Source organism: Coregonus clupeaformis, chromosome 13, assembly GCF_020615455.1.
Source record: "Coregonus clupeaformis isolate EN_2021a chromosome 13, ASM2061545v1, whole genome shotgun sequence".
Lineage (NCBI taxonomy): Eukaryota > Metazoa > Chordata > Actinopteri > Salmoniformes > Salmonidae > Coregonus > Coregonus clupeaformis.
The window spans coordinates 7,051,853-7,066,478 of NC_059204.1; the positions used below are offsets into that span (position 1 = coordinate 7,051,853).

Consider the following 14,626-nt stretch of genomic DNA (forward strand, 5'->3'; position numbering starts at 1 on the left):
GGTGTCCTTTGACAGCTCTTTGGTCTTGGCCATAGTGGAGTTTGGAGTGTGACTGTTTGAGGTTGTGGACAGGTGTCTTTTATACTGATAACAAGTTCAAAAAGGTGCCATTAATACAGGTAACGAGTGGAGGACAGAGGAGCCTCTTAAAGAAGAAGTTACAGGTCTGTGAGAGCCAGAAATCTTGCTTGTTTGTAGGTGACCAAATACTTATTTTCCACCATAATTTGCAAATAAATTCATAAAAAATCCTACAATGTGATTTTCTGGAGAAAAAAATTCTCAATTTGTCTGTCATAGTTGACGTGTACCTATGATGAAAATTACAGGCCTCTCTCATCTTTTTAAGTGGGAGAACTTGCACAATTGGTGGCTGACTAAATACTTTATTTCCCCACTGTATGTTTTCAAATGTCTGTTCTATATCTGAGAGATATAAGGGAAAAATTAAATACTTTTTAAAAACCGTATACCTGACGTGGAAACGCCCTATTCACTTCCATTCATTTTTTCGACCCGCTACCAGGTTCCCTTCAGAGGAGTCACGTGACACTTGTGAGAGTCGTAAAGCAATGATATAAGAGTCATATAATTCCATAGAACCGATTGGTCGGCCCACCACCTCAAGCTCAACCTCAACAAACAGAGCTGCTCTTCCTCCCGGGGAAGGCCTGCCCTCTCCATGACCTCTCCATCATGGTCGACAACTCCACGGTGTCCCCCTCCCAGAGTGCAAAGAACATTGGTGTGACCCTGGACAAACACCCTGTCGTTCTCTGCAAACGTCAAAGCAGTGACTCGCTCCTGCAGGTTCATGCTCTACAACATCCATAGAGTACGACTTTTCCTCGTACAGAAAGCAGCGCAGTTCCTAATCCAGAAAGCAGCGCAGTTCCTACTCCAGGCACTCGTCATATCCCGTTTGGACTACCGCAACTCTCTATTGGCTGGGCTCCCCGCTTGTGCCATCAAACCCCTGCAATTTATCCAGAATGCTGCAAGCCTGTCTGGTGTTCAACCGCTCCAAGTACCTCCCATGTCACCACGCTTCTCCGTACACACCACTGGCTTCGAAGTCTGCATCCGCTACTAGACCATGGTACTTGCCTACGGAGCAGCAAAGGGAACTAAAGGGATGTCAGAGTCTCCGAAATAATTAAAGAGTATCTTAAACAATCCCACGACCCCCCCCCCACACACACACAATTGTATTTATTTAAGAATGCCTTTTGTGAACTAACATTCACACTTTACTTATTTTTTTTTTGGACTAGCTCTGACTTTGCTGATAGCTGATTTATTGAAGAAAAATGTCCTTACTATGATATGTGGTTGTCTCACCTAGCCATCTTAAGATGAACGCACTAACTGTAAGTCGCTCTGGATAAGAGTGTCTGCTAAATGACTGAAATGTCAAATTGGATTCGTTGCCATAGATATTTACCTGGTTAAAAAGTGAGCCACTTTGTGGTACCGGTTGATCAAAGTTACCTCGCTAACTCCTCAAACCATGTGCGTAGTGTAGGTCTCTGGTCAAGACTTTGGTCATCAATGTATACATGTTTTGTTACAATTTTCTGCTTTAACTTGTCGTAAATTCTCCCAAATTGCTCTCTGCGACCTTCCCCAAGTTGCCTGGCCAATACCAAACTCGAATTCTGGATTAATTTGAGTAATACCTCTAATGAATAAACAACCATCCAGGACCTCTATACCAGGCGGTGTCAGAGGAAGGCCCTCAAAATTGTCAAAGACTCCAGCCACCCTGGTCATAGACTGTTCTCTCTGCTACCGCACGGCAGGCGGTACCGGAGTGCCAAGTCTAGGTCCAAAAGACTTCTCAACAGCTTCTACCCCCAAGCCATAAGACTCCTGAACAGCTAATCATGGCTACCCGGTCTATTTGCACTGCCCCCCCACCCCATCCTTTTTACGCTGCTGCTACTCTGTTAATTATTTATGCATAGTCACTTTAACTCTACCCACATGTACATATTACTTCAACTACCTCAACTAGCCGGTGCCCCCGCACATTGACTCTGCACCGGTACCCCCCTGTATATATAGCCTCCCTACTGTTATTTTATTTTACTTCTGCTCTTTTTTTCTCAACACTTTTTTTGTTGTTGTTTTATTTTTACTTTTTTGGTTAAAAAGAAATGCACTGTTGGTTAAGGGCTGTAAGTAAGCATTTCACTGTAATGTCTGCACCTGTTGTATTCGGCGCATGTGGCCAATAAAATTTGATTTGATTTGAACTCATCTACAATTTGCTTGCATAGAAGAACTCACTGCCAGCAGCAGAGTAGACCTTGCAGTACCATATTATTTCAATAGAGGACGCACATCAAGAAAGGATAGGAGAATCAAAAGGGGTTTTTGCTTATAAAAACGTTTTAAAGTAACTCCGTTTTTTTTTTATGGGAATCAAATCAGTCCTAATTATTTTTTGTAAATGTGACGCAGGGACAATGTTCAATTTAGTCAACATGGATACCACAGCTAATACGACATAACCCAATGAGGGTTAGTTAAAATAAATCTTTGCTAATACCACAGCTAATACGGCATTTTGCCCACCAGAACCATACAGTCATTAGTCAGAACCTGTATTTTTCTGCATTTCTCCACATGGCCAGACTTATCGTGGTCCTTTCCCATTTTAATGCTCTTATGCTCATCCTTGAAAGATGCCATAAGGTCTGAAATAGAAACCATAGTTGACATACTGTACAAACAATTATCCAGGCTAAGTAAAAACTAAAATTATTTGTTGATCTGCTGCTTTGCTAACTTGCTAGCTAAAGTGTAGTCTGTGGCTCACTAACACAGAGAAAGAGGCCTAAAGAAAGGTCCTGAATTTGACACAGGTCTCTGGTCTCGCTAGAGATTATGTTCCTGCTGCAATTTGTTGTCTTCTCTGTTGCTAATTAGCGTTTCAAATTTGAGATTAAATTGAGGCTAATATATTGATAAAACTGACCTTGTATGCGGAAAAAAATTACACGGTTATCAAAACGTCTCGCCAGGATAAGCCTACACGAAACACAGACCTTTATATGAAGTACTTCTAAAATTCCAGACACAAAAATGAATGGTTAAAAAACGATTGTAACCAGTACCGGGTTTTACCGCCTGGTTTTATGGGTATTATGACACGTCCACTGTACCTGACTGCGGCGCTGCCCAGGCTAACACAGCCCTTTGGCCACTAGAGGCCTCTATCATTCTCTATGAGCAAGACCTAGCAAGAATAAGGCCGTGACCTCGGTGATTTCCCTTCAAAATAAAAGTCCCGCAATTAATATTGTAAAAATATATATATAATGGTCGAAATTCGTAAAATTTTACTAGGACATGTTAGCAGACTTAGACAATATTATTAAAAGTAATGATACTAGATAGTTATTATGGTAACAACAGTAATAGAAATAACAAAACATTTATAATGCTACTATTAATAATAATAGTAATAACAATATGAATATTATTATATTTAGATTAATTAACTTTAGAAAACACATTTAAATCCCATTGTTATATAGCCCATTCATATTGCACAATGTTCAGTACGTTTTTCATATTGGACCATGGGAGGTTGGTGACCCTTTAACAGCCTTGTGGTAATGACTGGAGCGTATAAGTGGAATGGCATTTACATTTACGTCATTTAGCAGACGCTCTTATCCAGAGCGACTTACAAATAGGTGCATTCACCTTATAGCCAGTGGGATAACCACTTTACAATGTTTTTTTTTGTTTTTTTTGGGGGGGGTAGAAGGATTACTTTATCCTATCCCAGGTATTCCTTAAAGTGGTGGGGTTTCAAATGTCTCCGGAAGGTGGTGAGTGACTCCGCTGTCCTGGCGTCGTGAGGGAGCTTGTTCCACCATTGGGGTGCCAGAGCAGCGAACAGTTTTGACTGGGCTGAGCGGGAACTATGCTTCCGCAGAGGTAGGGGAGCCAGCAGGCCAGAGGTGGATGAACGCAGTGCCCTCGTTTGGGTGTAGGGACTGATCAGAGCCTGAAGGTACGGAGGTGCCGTTCCCCTCACAGCTCCGTAGGCAAGCACCATGGTCTTGTAGCAGATGCGAGCTTCAACTGGAAGCCAGTGGAGTGTGCGGAGGAGCGGGGTGACGTGAGAGAACTTGGGAAGGTTGAACACCAGACGGGCTGCGGCATTCTGGATGAGTTGTAGGGGTTTAATGGCACAGGCAGGGAGCCTGGCCAACAGCGAGTTGCAGTAATCCAGACGGGAGATGACAAGTGCCTGGATTAGGACCTGTGCCGCTTCCTGTGTAAGGCAGGGTCGTACTCTCCGAATGTTGTAGAGCATGAACCTACAGGATCGGTTCACCGCCTTGATGTTAGCGGAGAACGACAGGGTGTTGTCCAGGGTCACGCCAAGGCTCTCGCACTCTGGGAGGAGGACACAACGGAGTTGTCAACCGTGATGGCGAGATCATGGAACGGGCAGTCCTTCCCCGGGAGGAAGAGCAGCTCCGTCTTGCCGAGGTTCAGCTTGAGGTGGTGATCCGTCATCCATACTGATATGTCTGCCAGACATGCAGAGATGCGATTCGCCACCTGGTTATCAGAAGGGGGAAAGGAGAAGATTAGTTGTGTGTCGTCAGCGTAGCAATGATAGGAGAGGCCATGTGAGGATATGACAGAGCCAAGTGACTTGGTGTATAGCGAGAATAGGAGAGGGCCTAGAACTGAGCCCTGGGGGACACCAGTGGTGAGAGCACGTGGTGCGGAGACAGCTTCTCGCCACGCCACTTGGTAGGAGCGACCGGTCAGGTAGGACGCAATCCAAGAGTGAGCCACGCCGGAGATGCCCAGCTCGGAGAGGGTGGAGAGGAGGATCTGATGGTTCACAGTATCAAAGGCAGCAGACAGGTCTAGAAGGACAAGAGCAGAGGAGAGAGAGTTAGCTTTAGCATTGCGGAGAGCCTCTGTGACACAGAGAAGAGCAGTCTCAGTTGAATGACCAGTCTTGAAACCTGACTGGTTTGGATCAAGAAGGTCATTCTGAGAGAGATAGCAAGAGAGTTGGCTAAAGACGGCACGCTCAATAGTTTTGGAGAGAAAAGAAAGAAGGGATACTGGTCTGTAGTTGTTGACATCGGAGGGATCGAGTGTTGGTTTTTTGAGAAGGGGTGCAACTCTCGCTCTCTTGAAGACGGAAGGGACATAGCCAGCGGTCAAGGATGAGTTGATCAGCGAGGTGAGGTAAGGGAGAAGGTCACCGGAGATGGTCTGGAGAAGAGAGGAGGGGATAGGGTCAAGCGGGCAGGTTGTTGGGCGGCCTGCCGTCACAAGTCGCAAGATTTTATCTGGAGAGAGAGGGGAGAAAGAAGTCAAAGCATAGGGTAGGGCAGTGTGAGCAGGACCAGCAGTGTCATTTGACTTAACAAACGAGGATCGGATGTCGTCAACCTTCTTTTCAAAATGGTTGACGAAGTCATCCACAGAGAGGGAGGAGGGGGGATTCAGCAGGGAGGAGAATGTGGCAAAGAGCTTCCCTAGGGTTAGAGGCGGATGCTTGGAATTTAGAGTGGTAGAAAGTGGCCTTAGCAGCAGAAACAGATGAAGAAAATGTAGAGAGGAGGGAGTGAAAAGATGCCAGGTCTGCAGGGAGTCTAGTTTTCTTCCATTTCCGCTCAGCTGCCCGGAGCTCTGTTCTGTGAGCTCGCAATGAGTCATCAAGCCACGGAGCTGGAGGGGGAGGACCGAGCCGGCCGGGATGATAGGGGACATAGAGAGTCAAAGGATGCAGAAAGGGAGGAGAGGAGGGTTGAGGAGGCAGAATCAGGAGATTGGAGGGAGAAGGATTGAGCAGAGGGAAGAGATGATAGGATGGAAGAGGAGAGAGTAGCGGGAGAGAGAGAGCGAAGGTTGCGACAGCGCATTACCATCTGTGTAGGGGCAGAGTGAGTAGTGTTGGAGGAGAGGGAGAGAGAAAAGGATACAAAGTAGTGGTCGGAGACTTGGAGGGGAGTTGCAGTGAGATTAGTAGAAGAACAGCATCTAGTAAAGATGAGGTCAAGCGTATTGCCTGCCTTGTGAGTAGGGGGGACGGTGAGAGGGTGAGGTCAAAAGAGGAGAGGAGTGGAAAGAAGGAGGCAGAGAGAAATTAGTCAAATGTAGACGTAGGGAGGTTGAAATCCCCCAGAACTGTGAGGGGTGAGCCATCCTCAGGAAAGGAACTTATCAAGGCGTCAAGCTCATTGATGAACTCTCCAAGGGAACCTGGAGGGCGATAGATGACAAGGATATTAAGCTTAAATGGGCTAGTGACTGTGACAGCATGGAATTCAAATGAGGAGATAGACAGATGGGTCAGGGGAAAAATTGAGAATGTCCACTTGGGAGAGATGAGGATTCCTGTGCCACCACCCCGCTGACCAGATGCTCTCGGGGTATGCGAGAACACATGGTCAGACGAGGAGAGAGCAGCAGGAGTAGCAGTGTTTTCAGTGGTAATCCATGTTTCCGTCAGCGCCAAGAAGTCGAGGGACTGGAGGGTAGCATAGGCTGGGATGAAGTCTGCCTTGTTGGCAGCAGAACGGCAGTTCCAGAGGCTGCCTGAGACCTGGAACTCCACGTGGGTCGTGCGTGCAGGGACCACCAGGTTAGAGAGGCAGCAGCCACGCGGTGTGAGGCGTTTGTGTAGCCTGTGCGGAGAGGAGAGAACAGGGATAGGCAGAGGCATAGTTGACAGGCTGCAGCAGATGGCTACAATAATGCAGAGGAGATCGGAATAAAATGAACTAAACATCTGGGAAAGGAGAGAGCGGGGCCTCCCTCACCACAACTCCCAAATATAACTCTCCCAACTTCCACCTCAGAAACTATAATTGTTGTAAACTACAGCGGTTCAATGTTTTCTAGGAATAGACTAACCTAGTTTATTCAGCTAGCTAACTAGGTGCAGTATTATTCCGTGAAAAACGTCCGGGCACCTCGTCATAAGACGCCACAGCCAGCTAGCATGCCGGTAGGGTTTAGCGCCAATACTCAGCCACAACAACCACCAGTGTATCAACACACAAGCAGATCGTTCGTGTCCATGGAATGGCATCAAATACATCAAAAACATGGTTTGATGCCATTCCATTGGCGCCGTTCCAGCCATTACTATGAGCCATTCTCCCCTCAGCAGCCTCCACTGTATTGGACATACATATTGCACCATATATATCTTTTTTTTTTTTTTTTACATTGTGTCGAAGTAAAAGGGGGGTCCATTTTACTCAGGAGCACTTTTAGTTTCCAAATCCACAGAGTTTACACCAAGAGGAGTGTCACTGCTCATTTTGCAGACCTTAAAGAGTGGCTAATCAATTTAAATCCAATTGTTTTTACATATATGATATACAAATTGCACCGTACATAAAATCAGCATCGACGCTGAAGTGCTCCTGAGTAGAATGATGAATGGACCCCCACCCCGAATAAATCACAAATCTCATTGAAATACTTTTAATTTGTATAATAACTAGTATAAAATATCGATAATTGTGCACATTTTCCATTATTTTCGCCCTAATTAATAATTTACAAAGTATACAGGATAAGACTCTTATTCTGAAGGATACCAAAAATCCGTGACCCAGAAGTACTTAGTTATTCTTGCCTGCTTCACAGCAGTCTCAGTATCATCCGTTTTCAAGCTATACAGTACTGTCTTTGGTTGCATGTTTTGAACAAGAGTTGTGGGTTTTATCTATGTTTTTTATGGGAATAAAAAAAAGGGTCTGAAGTTTTAATCCGTCCCCCAAAATGTCTAAACTACAGCTGTTGAATGTGTTTATCACCGAGCGGCTAACAACAGCAGCAGTGGAGATATTTGGTTCGGCGGAAAAGACGTTAGCAGTGTACCAGGAGCGGCTAACAACAGCGGCAGTTGAGATATTTGTTGTGGTGGAAAAGACGATAGCAGAGGTTCAGGGAGAGAACGACCGTCTACGGGGGCTTCTTCTAGATCATTTAGGAGCAGGTTTGTAGCGATCAAAAAGCATGTTACTTATTTAACGTAAGGTTATTCAACATGTGTTTGCTGAATCACACTAGCTAGTGGGCTAGCCCAATGACCTAACGTTTTGGAACGTTCAGACAGCATATTTCTATGGAGACCAAACATGCCTCGGTGACGTAGAATAAGGAATCTCATCGGCTCTATTCGTTACATTTTATCTGCACTGTTCGATAACGTTTGGCAAATGAACGTGGCCCAGCTGTCGTATCAGATTGTGTTGCCATGTGAGATAATAGCCAATATTTGTTGTTACAAATCCATAATGATATCAAAGAGCTTATGACGAGGATGATAATAATAATGTAAGATGTCACCCTAATAAGTGTCCCCCCATTTTAAATGAATACCTATCTGGCTAAATGTAATTATTGGCTTCATTTGTATGAATATTTGAATTCAATCACTTTTTGACAGCACCCCTTTTGATTTGAATGACACCTTCCATACATATTTGCCCATTTGTAGAAGTGCTCAGAAAGTGACTTTGGACCTGAATGCCAAAACATTCAAGAGATAAAGGTGCTCAAAGTTGACCCATTTTGCATACCACACCATGTCTTCATCACTGGAAAATGTAATTGGTTGAGATTTATATAATTTAAAAGCTTACAAACAGGGTTGTCAAACTATTTTATAATTTCTGGAAAAACATGTAATTTTTGTATTTAATGTCAATTATCTAAAAAGGCGTATACTCCATTTTTTTCATATTTGCTCTTGAAAAGGTTTAGAAATGACAATCTTTATTAAAAATATACAAAGACCAGTAGGTGGTTCCAAATGAACTAAAGCCATCCCTCGCAAAATACATATAGTCAGATATAAATGTATTTAATTTGATCATGAAACACATGGCATAGACACGGAAAAACCTGAAGTTTAACTTCGGATTCCCTGTTCAAGCCCAAATATATCATACGTTTGACTAAAACGATGACTTACTGACTTAAATCGTTGTGCAACATCACTGGTAAGCTCTGGGCATCGTCTTTCAGCTGAACAATTTTTTTTTGGTGTGGGCATTTTTAATCTTAGCTAACTGCTAAATGAATGTATTAATAAATCATACTACCAAGTACCAACTTGAGGACAAAGTGTTATAACGTGTAATTCACAATTATTGATAATTTACAATTGCTTGAAATTTCTCTTAAAAACATAATTTATGTAGATGTCTAACATTTATCTGACAAGGTAATACAATATGATAAGACACCAGTTCACATGTTTCCAGATCATGTCTCCCATCTGTGAAGGCATATCCATTAACCATAATTATTAACCTGAACCTAGGTTGAAGATAACCGGATTGGACAAACTCGTATTCCAATGCAGAAGCTTTAGAAAATAAAGAGATTCATGGGACCAGCGCCGGTCCCTTTTTAGAATTCTTCCTCATTCATGCAGAGTTATGGGATATTAGAATCGTCTTGTCCTAACCTGGATATCTTCAACTTAGACCTGAATGCAGGTTGTTAGGAACTTCCTCTGATGTAATATTGTAAATATGAAGTACGATGCAGCAAAATGGGGCTACTAAATCACCTGCTGCAGTTATGTTGCATTAGTTCAGCACAGCATAGACAATTCTGAATAGACTTCAATGTAAAATGTTTCTTATTGTTTCTTGAGTGCTTTATTTCCTCTCCTCTCTCTCCAGACCCCCAGCGGCTAACTCTACCTGAAGACGAGGTTCCCCCTAAGCAGCAGGAGTGGAGCCCCAGGCCGGGGCAGGAGGACCCAGAGCCCACACAGATTACAGAGGAACAGGAGGAACTCAGGACCAGTCAGGAGGAAGAGCAGCACTGTGAGCAGGAGTGGAGCCCCAGGCCGGGGCAGGAGGACCCAGAGCCCACACAGATTACAGAGGAACAGGAGGAACTCAGGACCAGTCAGGAGGAAGAGGAGTGGAGCCCCAGGCCGGGGCAGGAGGACCCAGAGCCCACACAGATTACAGAGGAACAGGAGGAACTCGGGACCAGTCAGGAGGAAGAGGAGTGGAGCCCCAGGCCGGGGCAGGAGGACCCAGAGCCCACACAGATTACAGAGGAACAGGAGGAACTCAGGACCAGTCAGGAGAAAGAGCAGCTTCAAAGACTTAGGTCTGCTACCACAGAGATTGTACAGTTGATATTTATTCCTCCCTGTGTGGAAAGTGACTGTGACCAGGACAGCAAGACAGACTCTCTACCCACCAACACAACTGAACAGACCCAATCAGCATCGGATGACGAGGACTACAGAGTATCAGAACCAACCAGTCACTCTCAACCCCTCTCTGCAGTAAATCCAGACAGTTCTGCAGCTCTGAGTGAAATCATTGTAAGTATTGATGAAGACGAGAGTGAAGAACTACCGTCAGGGTCAAAGAGAACACGGGGAAAGAAAGGACAAACCTCTCAAGTCTGCACTGAGGCCAAGTCAACCAGTGAGCCGAAAGCACCATTAAAGTCTCACACAAGCAGGAGACCATACAAGTGTCATGTGTGCAGTAAACGCTTTAAGACACCAGGCCCTTTAAAAGTACATTGGAGAATTCACAAAGGGGAGAAATCACACAGGTGTCCTTTCTGTCTTCAAAGCTTTAAATCACTTAACGGTCTACAACTACACCAGAAAGTTCACACAGGTGAGAAAGAGAGACCACAGCAATGTCCTGTGTGCAGTGAATCCTTTCTTGGCATAGCTGCTTTAAAAGAGCATCAGCAAATTCACACAGGTGACCCATATCAGTGCAAAGAATGTGGCAATTCCTTCAGAGTCAAGAAAGACTTCAACAAGCATATGAGTACTACTCACCCAGAGAGAGAACCAGTGACTCCAACAGAGAGAGAACTACATAAATGTTCTGTTTGTAGAAAAGGCTTTACAACATTGAGTTATCTAATAATCCACCAGCGAATTCACACCGGAGAGAAACCATATCAGTGCCATGTTTGCAGAAAAAGCTTCATTAGGAAGGAATACCTCATTAGGCATATGGTAAATCACACAGGGGAGAAACGATATTTGTGCAATGTTTGCGGCAAAACCTTCTTAAGGAAGGCGTACCTGAGAGTACATATGGTAACTCACACAGGGGAGAAATCATTTAAATGCCCTGTATGTGAAAAAGGCTTCATATCATCGACTTGTCTCAAACTCCACCAGAGAATCCATACAGGGGAGAAACCCCATCAGTGTAACCTTTGCAGTAAAAGCTTCATTAGGAAGGCGTGCCTGAGAGTACATGTGGTAACTCACACAGGGGAGAAACCTCATCAGTGTATTGTTTGCAGCAAAAGCTTCACTCAGAAGAAAGGCCTGAGAGTGCATATGAGGACTCACACAGGGGAGAAGCCGTTCAAGTGCCCTGTATGTGAAAAATGCTTCACATATTCAAATAAACTAAAATGCCACCAGCAAATCCACACTGGAGAGAAACCATATAAGTGCCACTTATGCAGCAAAACCTTCACTCAGAGCGGAGGCCGTTCACGTCATATGAAGACTCACACTGGAGAGAAACCATGTAAGTGTTCTGTATGTGAAAAATGCTTCACATCACCAACTAATCTTAAACTTCACCAGCGAATCCACACAAGAGTGAAATCATTTAAGTGCCCTGTATGTGAGGAAGGCTTTACATCGTCAAGTCTTCTAAAACGCCACCAGCAGAATCACTGTGGAGAGAAGGCAGAAAAAAAACTATCAGAGGAAACCTTTCTCTGCAGTGATTGTGGCAAAAGCTTCCGAACCATGAGTTACCTGAGAGTGCATATGAGGACTCACACAGGGGAGAAATCATACAAGTGCTCTATATGCGAAGAAGGCTTCAAGTCAGCCCCTTCTCTAAAACATCATCATCAAATCCACACTGGAGAGAAACCACAAGTTTGTGGCAAAAGCTTCCTTGTGAAGGGAGGCCTGACAGGACATATGAAGTCTCACACAGGGGAGGGAGCCAATAAGTGTCCTGCATGTGATAATTGCTTTACAACAGTCTCTGATCTAAAAGTCCATCAGAAAATTCACAATGGAGGGAAAACATATCAGTGCAAAGAATGTGACAAATGCTTCACTCAAAGGTCAACATTAAAAAAACACACAAGGTCTCACACAGATGGAGAACTGCATATGTGCCACATGTGCAGCAAAAGCTTCACCCAGAAGGGAAACCTGACACAACATATGAGGACTCACACAGGGGAGAAACCATTCAAGTGCCCTATATGTGAAGGAGGCTTCAGGTCAGCCCCTTCTCTAAAACTCCATCAGCAAATTCACACTGGCGAGAAACCACATCAGTGTGAAGTTTGTGGCAAACGCTTCATTCAGAAGGGAAACCTGACAGGACATATGAAGACTCACACAGGGGAGAAACCATTTAAGTGTGAAGTTTGTGGCAAAAGATTCCTTCAAAGAGGAAACATGACAATACATATGAAGATTCACACAGGGGAGAGATCATTTAAGTGTTCTATATGTGAAAAGCGCTTCACAACACTACGTGACATGACACGCCACAAGAGAATTCACACTGGAGAGAAACCATATCGCTGCAACAATTGTGACAAATGCTTTAATCAGAGTAGTTCCCTTAAATCACACATTAAGAATATTCACAAGAGAGAGAACACATAAGTGTCCATTGTTTAAATTGTGTCAGTGAGAAGAATGAAATTCTAACTAAACCTGTAAGAAAACAACATATCATGGTTGAAAAAGGTATGATTGAATGACTGAACTTGTAGAACATTGTCTATAACCCATATTGCTTATTTGGTAGAGAGCAGTCTGAATTTGTAGGCAGCAAGAGTCTTTATTGATTAATTATAAAATGAAACAGAAACCCATATTTATTCTTTGGTAGAGAGCAGTCTGTGAATGTGTAGGCAGCAGGAGTCCTTACTGATTAATGATAGAAGACAGTTGTTCAAATATCCTGTTTCATTCTATCTTCACACGAAGGAAGCTTTAGTTATTGTTAAAGGACAATGCTCATTGTTCGCAAAATGTCTGAGTTAAAATTATTTAATGATTATCATGTTGAAGCAACTGTATTTTAATGATGTTTAACATGGCTAGCTGAACAAGACAGCAGGCCCGGTATTCATAAAGCCTCTCGTGGTGAATTTCCACCTGAGACTTACTCCACACCAGTGTGCCGCCAATGTTTATGTTACTATAAGCTCTAATGTTATTTTGTTATCCGAGGTTGCGGATCCGTTGGTAGACGCACCGTTCCGCCCCCATCCCGCCCCCCCTGGATCCCCTGGAAAGATCCGTATCGTGTTCTGTATTTGTATTTATTATGGATCCCCGTTAGTTCCTGCCAAGGCAGCAGCGACTCTTCCTGGGGTCCAGCAAAATTAAGGCAGTTATACATTTTAAAAACATTTACAATACATTCATAACAGATTTCACAACATACAGTGAGGGGAAAAAAGTATTTGATCCCCTGCTGATTTTGTACGTTTTCCCACTGACAAAGAAATGATCAGTCTATAATTTTAATGGTAGGTTTATTTGAACAGTGAGACAGAATAACAACAAAAAAATCCAGAAAAACGCATGTCAAAAATGTTATAAATTGATTTGCATTTTAATGAGGGAAATAAGTATTTGACCCCTCTGCAAAACATGACTTAGTACTTGGTGGCAAAACCCTTGTTGGCAATCACAGAGGTCAGACGTTTCTTGTAGTTGGCCACCAGGTTTGCACACATCTCAGGAGGGATTTTGTCCCACTTCTCTTTGCAGATCTTCTCCAAGTCATTAAGGTTTCGAGGCTGACGTTTGGCAACTCGAATCTTCAGCTCCCTCCACAGATTTTCTATGGGATTAAGGTCTGGAGACTGGCTAGGCCACTCCAGGACCTTAATGTGCTTCTTCTTGAGCCACTCCTTTGTTGCCTTGGCCGTGTGTTTTGGGTCATTGTCATGCTGGAATACCCATCCACGACCCATTTTCAATGCCCTGGCTGAGGGAAGGAGGTTCTCACCCAAGATTTGACGGTACATGGCCCGTCCATCGTCCCTTTGATGCGGTGAAGTTGTCCTGTCCCCTTAGCAGAAAAACACCCCCAAAGCATAATGTTTCCACCTCCATGTTTGACGGTGGGGGTGGTGTTCTTGGGGTCATAGGCATCATTCCTCCTCCTCCAAACACGGCGAGTTGAGTTAAAGAGCTCCATTTTGGTCTCCTCTGACCACAACACTTTCACCCAGTTCTCCTCTGAATCATTCAGATGTTCATTGGCAAACTTCAGACGGCTTTCTTAAACAGGGGGACCTTGCGGGCGCTGCAGGATTTCAGGCCTTCACGGCGTAGTGTGTTACCAATTGTTCTTGGTGACTATGGTCCCAGCTGCCTTGAGATCATTGACAAGATCCTCCTGTGTAGTTCTGGGCTGATTCCTCACCGTTCTCATGATCATTGCAACTCCACGAGGTGAGATCTTGCATGGAGCCCCAGGCCGAGGGATATTGACAGTTATTTTGTGTTTCTTCCATTTGTGAATAATCGCACCAACTGTTGTCACCTTCTCACCAAGCTGCTTGGTGATGGTCTTGTAGCCCATTTCAGCCTTGTGTAGGTCTA

At 44.1% G+C, this 14,626-nt stretch overlaps 1 protein-coding gene across 1 annotated transcript; it reads left to right on the top strand.

Moving 5' to 3' along the window:
* The first annotated feature begins 10,033 nt into the window (after positions 1 to 10,033).
* On the top strand, positions 10,034 to 13,234 carry LOC121579103 (zinc finger protein 845-like). Its single transcript, XM_041893401.2, has one exon. It carries the CDS (start codon positions 10,829 to 10,831, stop codon positions 12,665 to 12,667), a length of 1,839 nt encoding a protein of 612 aa, XP_041749335.1. The 5' UTR covers positions 10,034 to 10,828; the 3' UTR covers positions 12,668 to 13,234.
* Positions 13,235 to 14,626: the final 1,392 nt, after the last annotated feature.

What these genes read in the sequence shown, in the direction of transcription:
- LOC121579103 (XM_041893401.2), top strand. Translation starts at nt 10,829, where the DNA reads ATGAGTACTACTCACCCAGAGAGAGAACCAGTGACTCCAACAGAGAGA.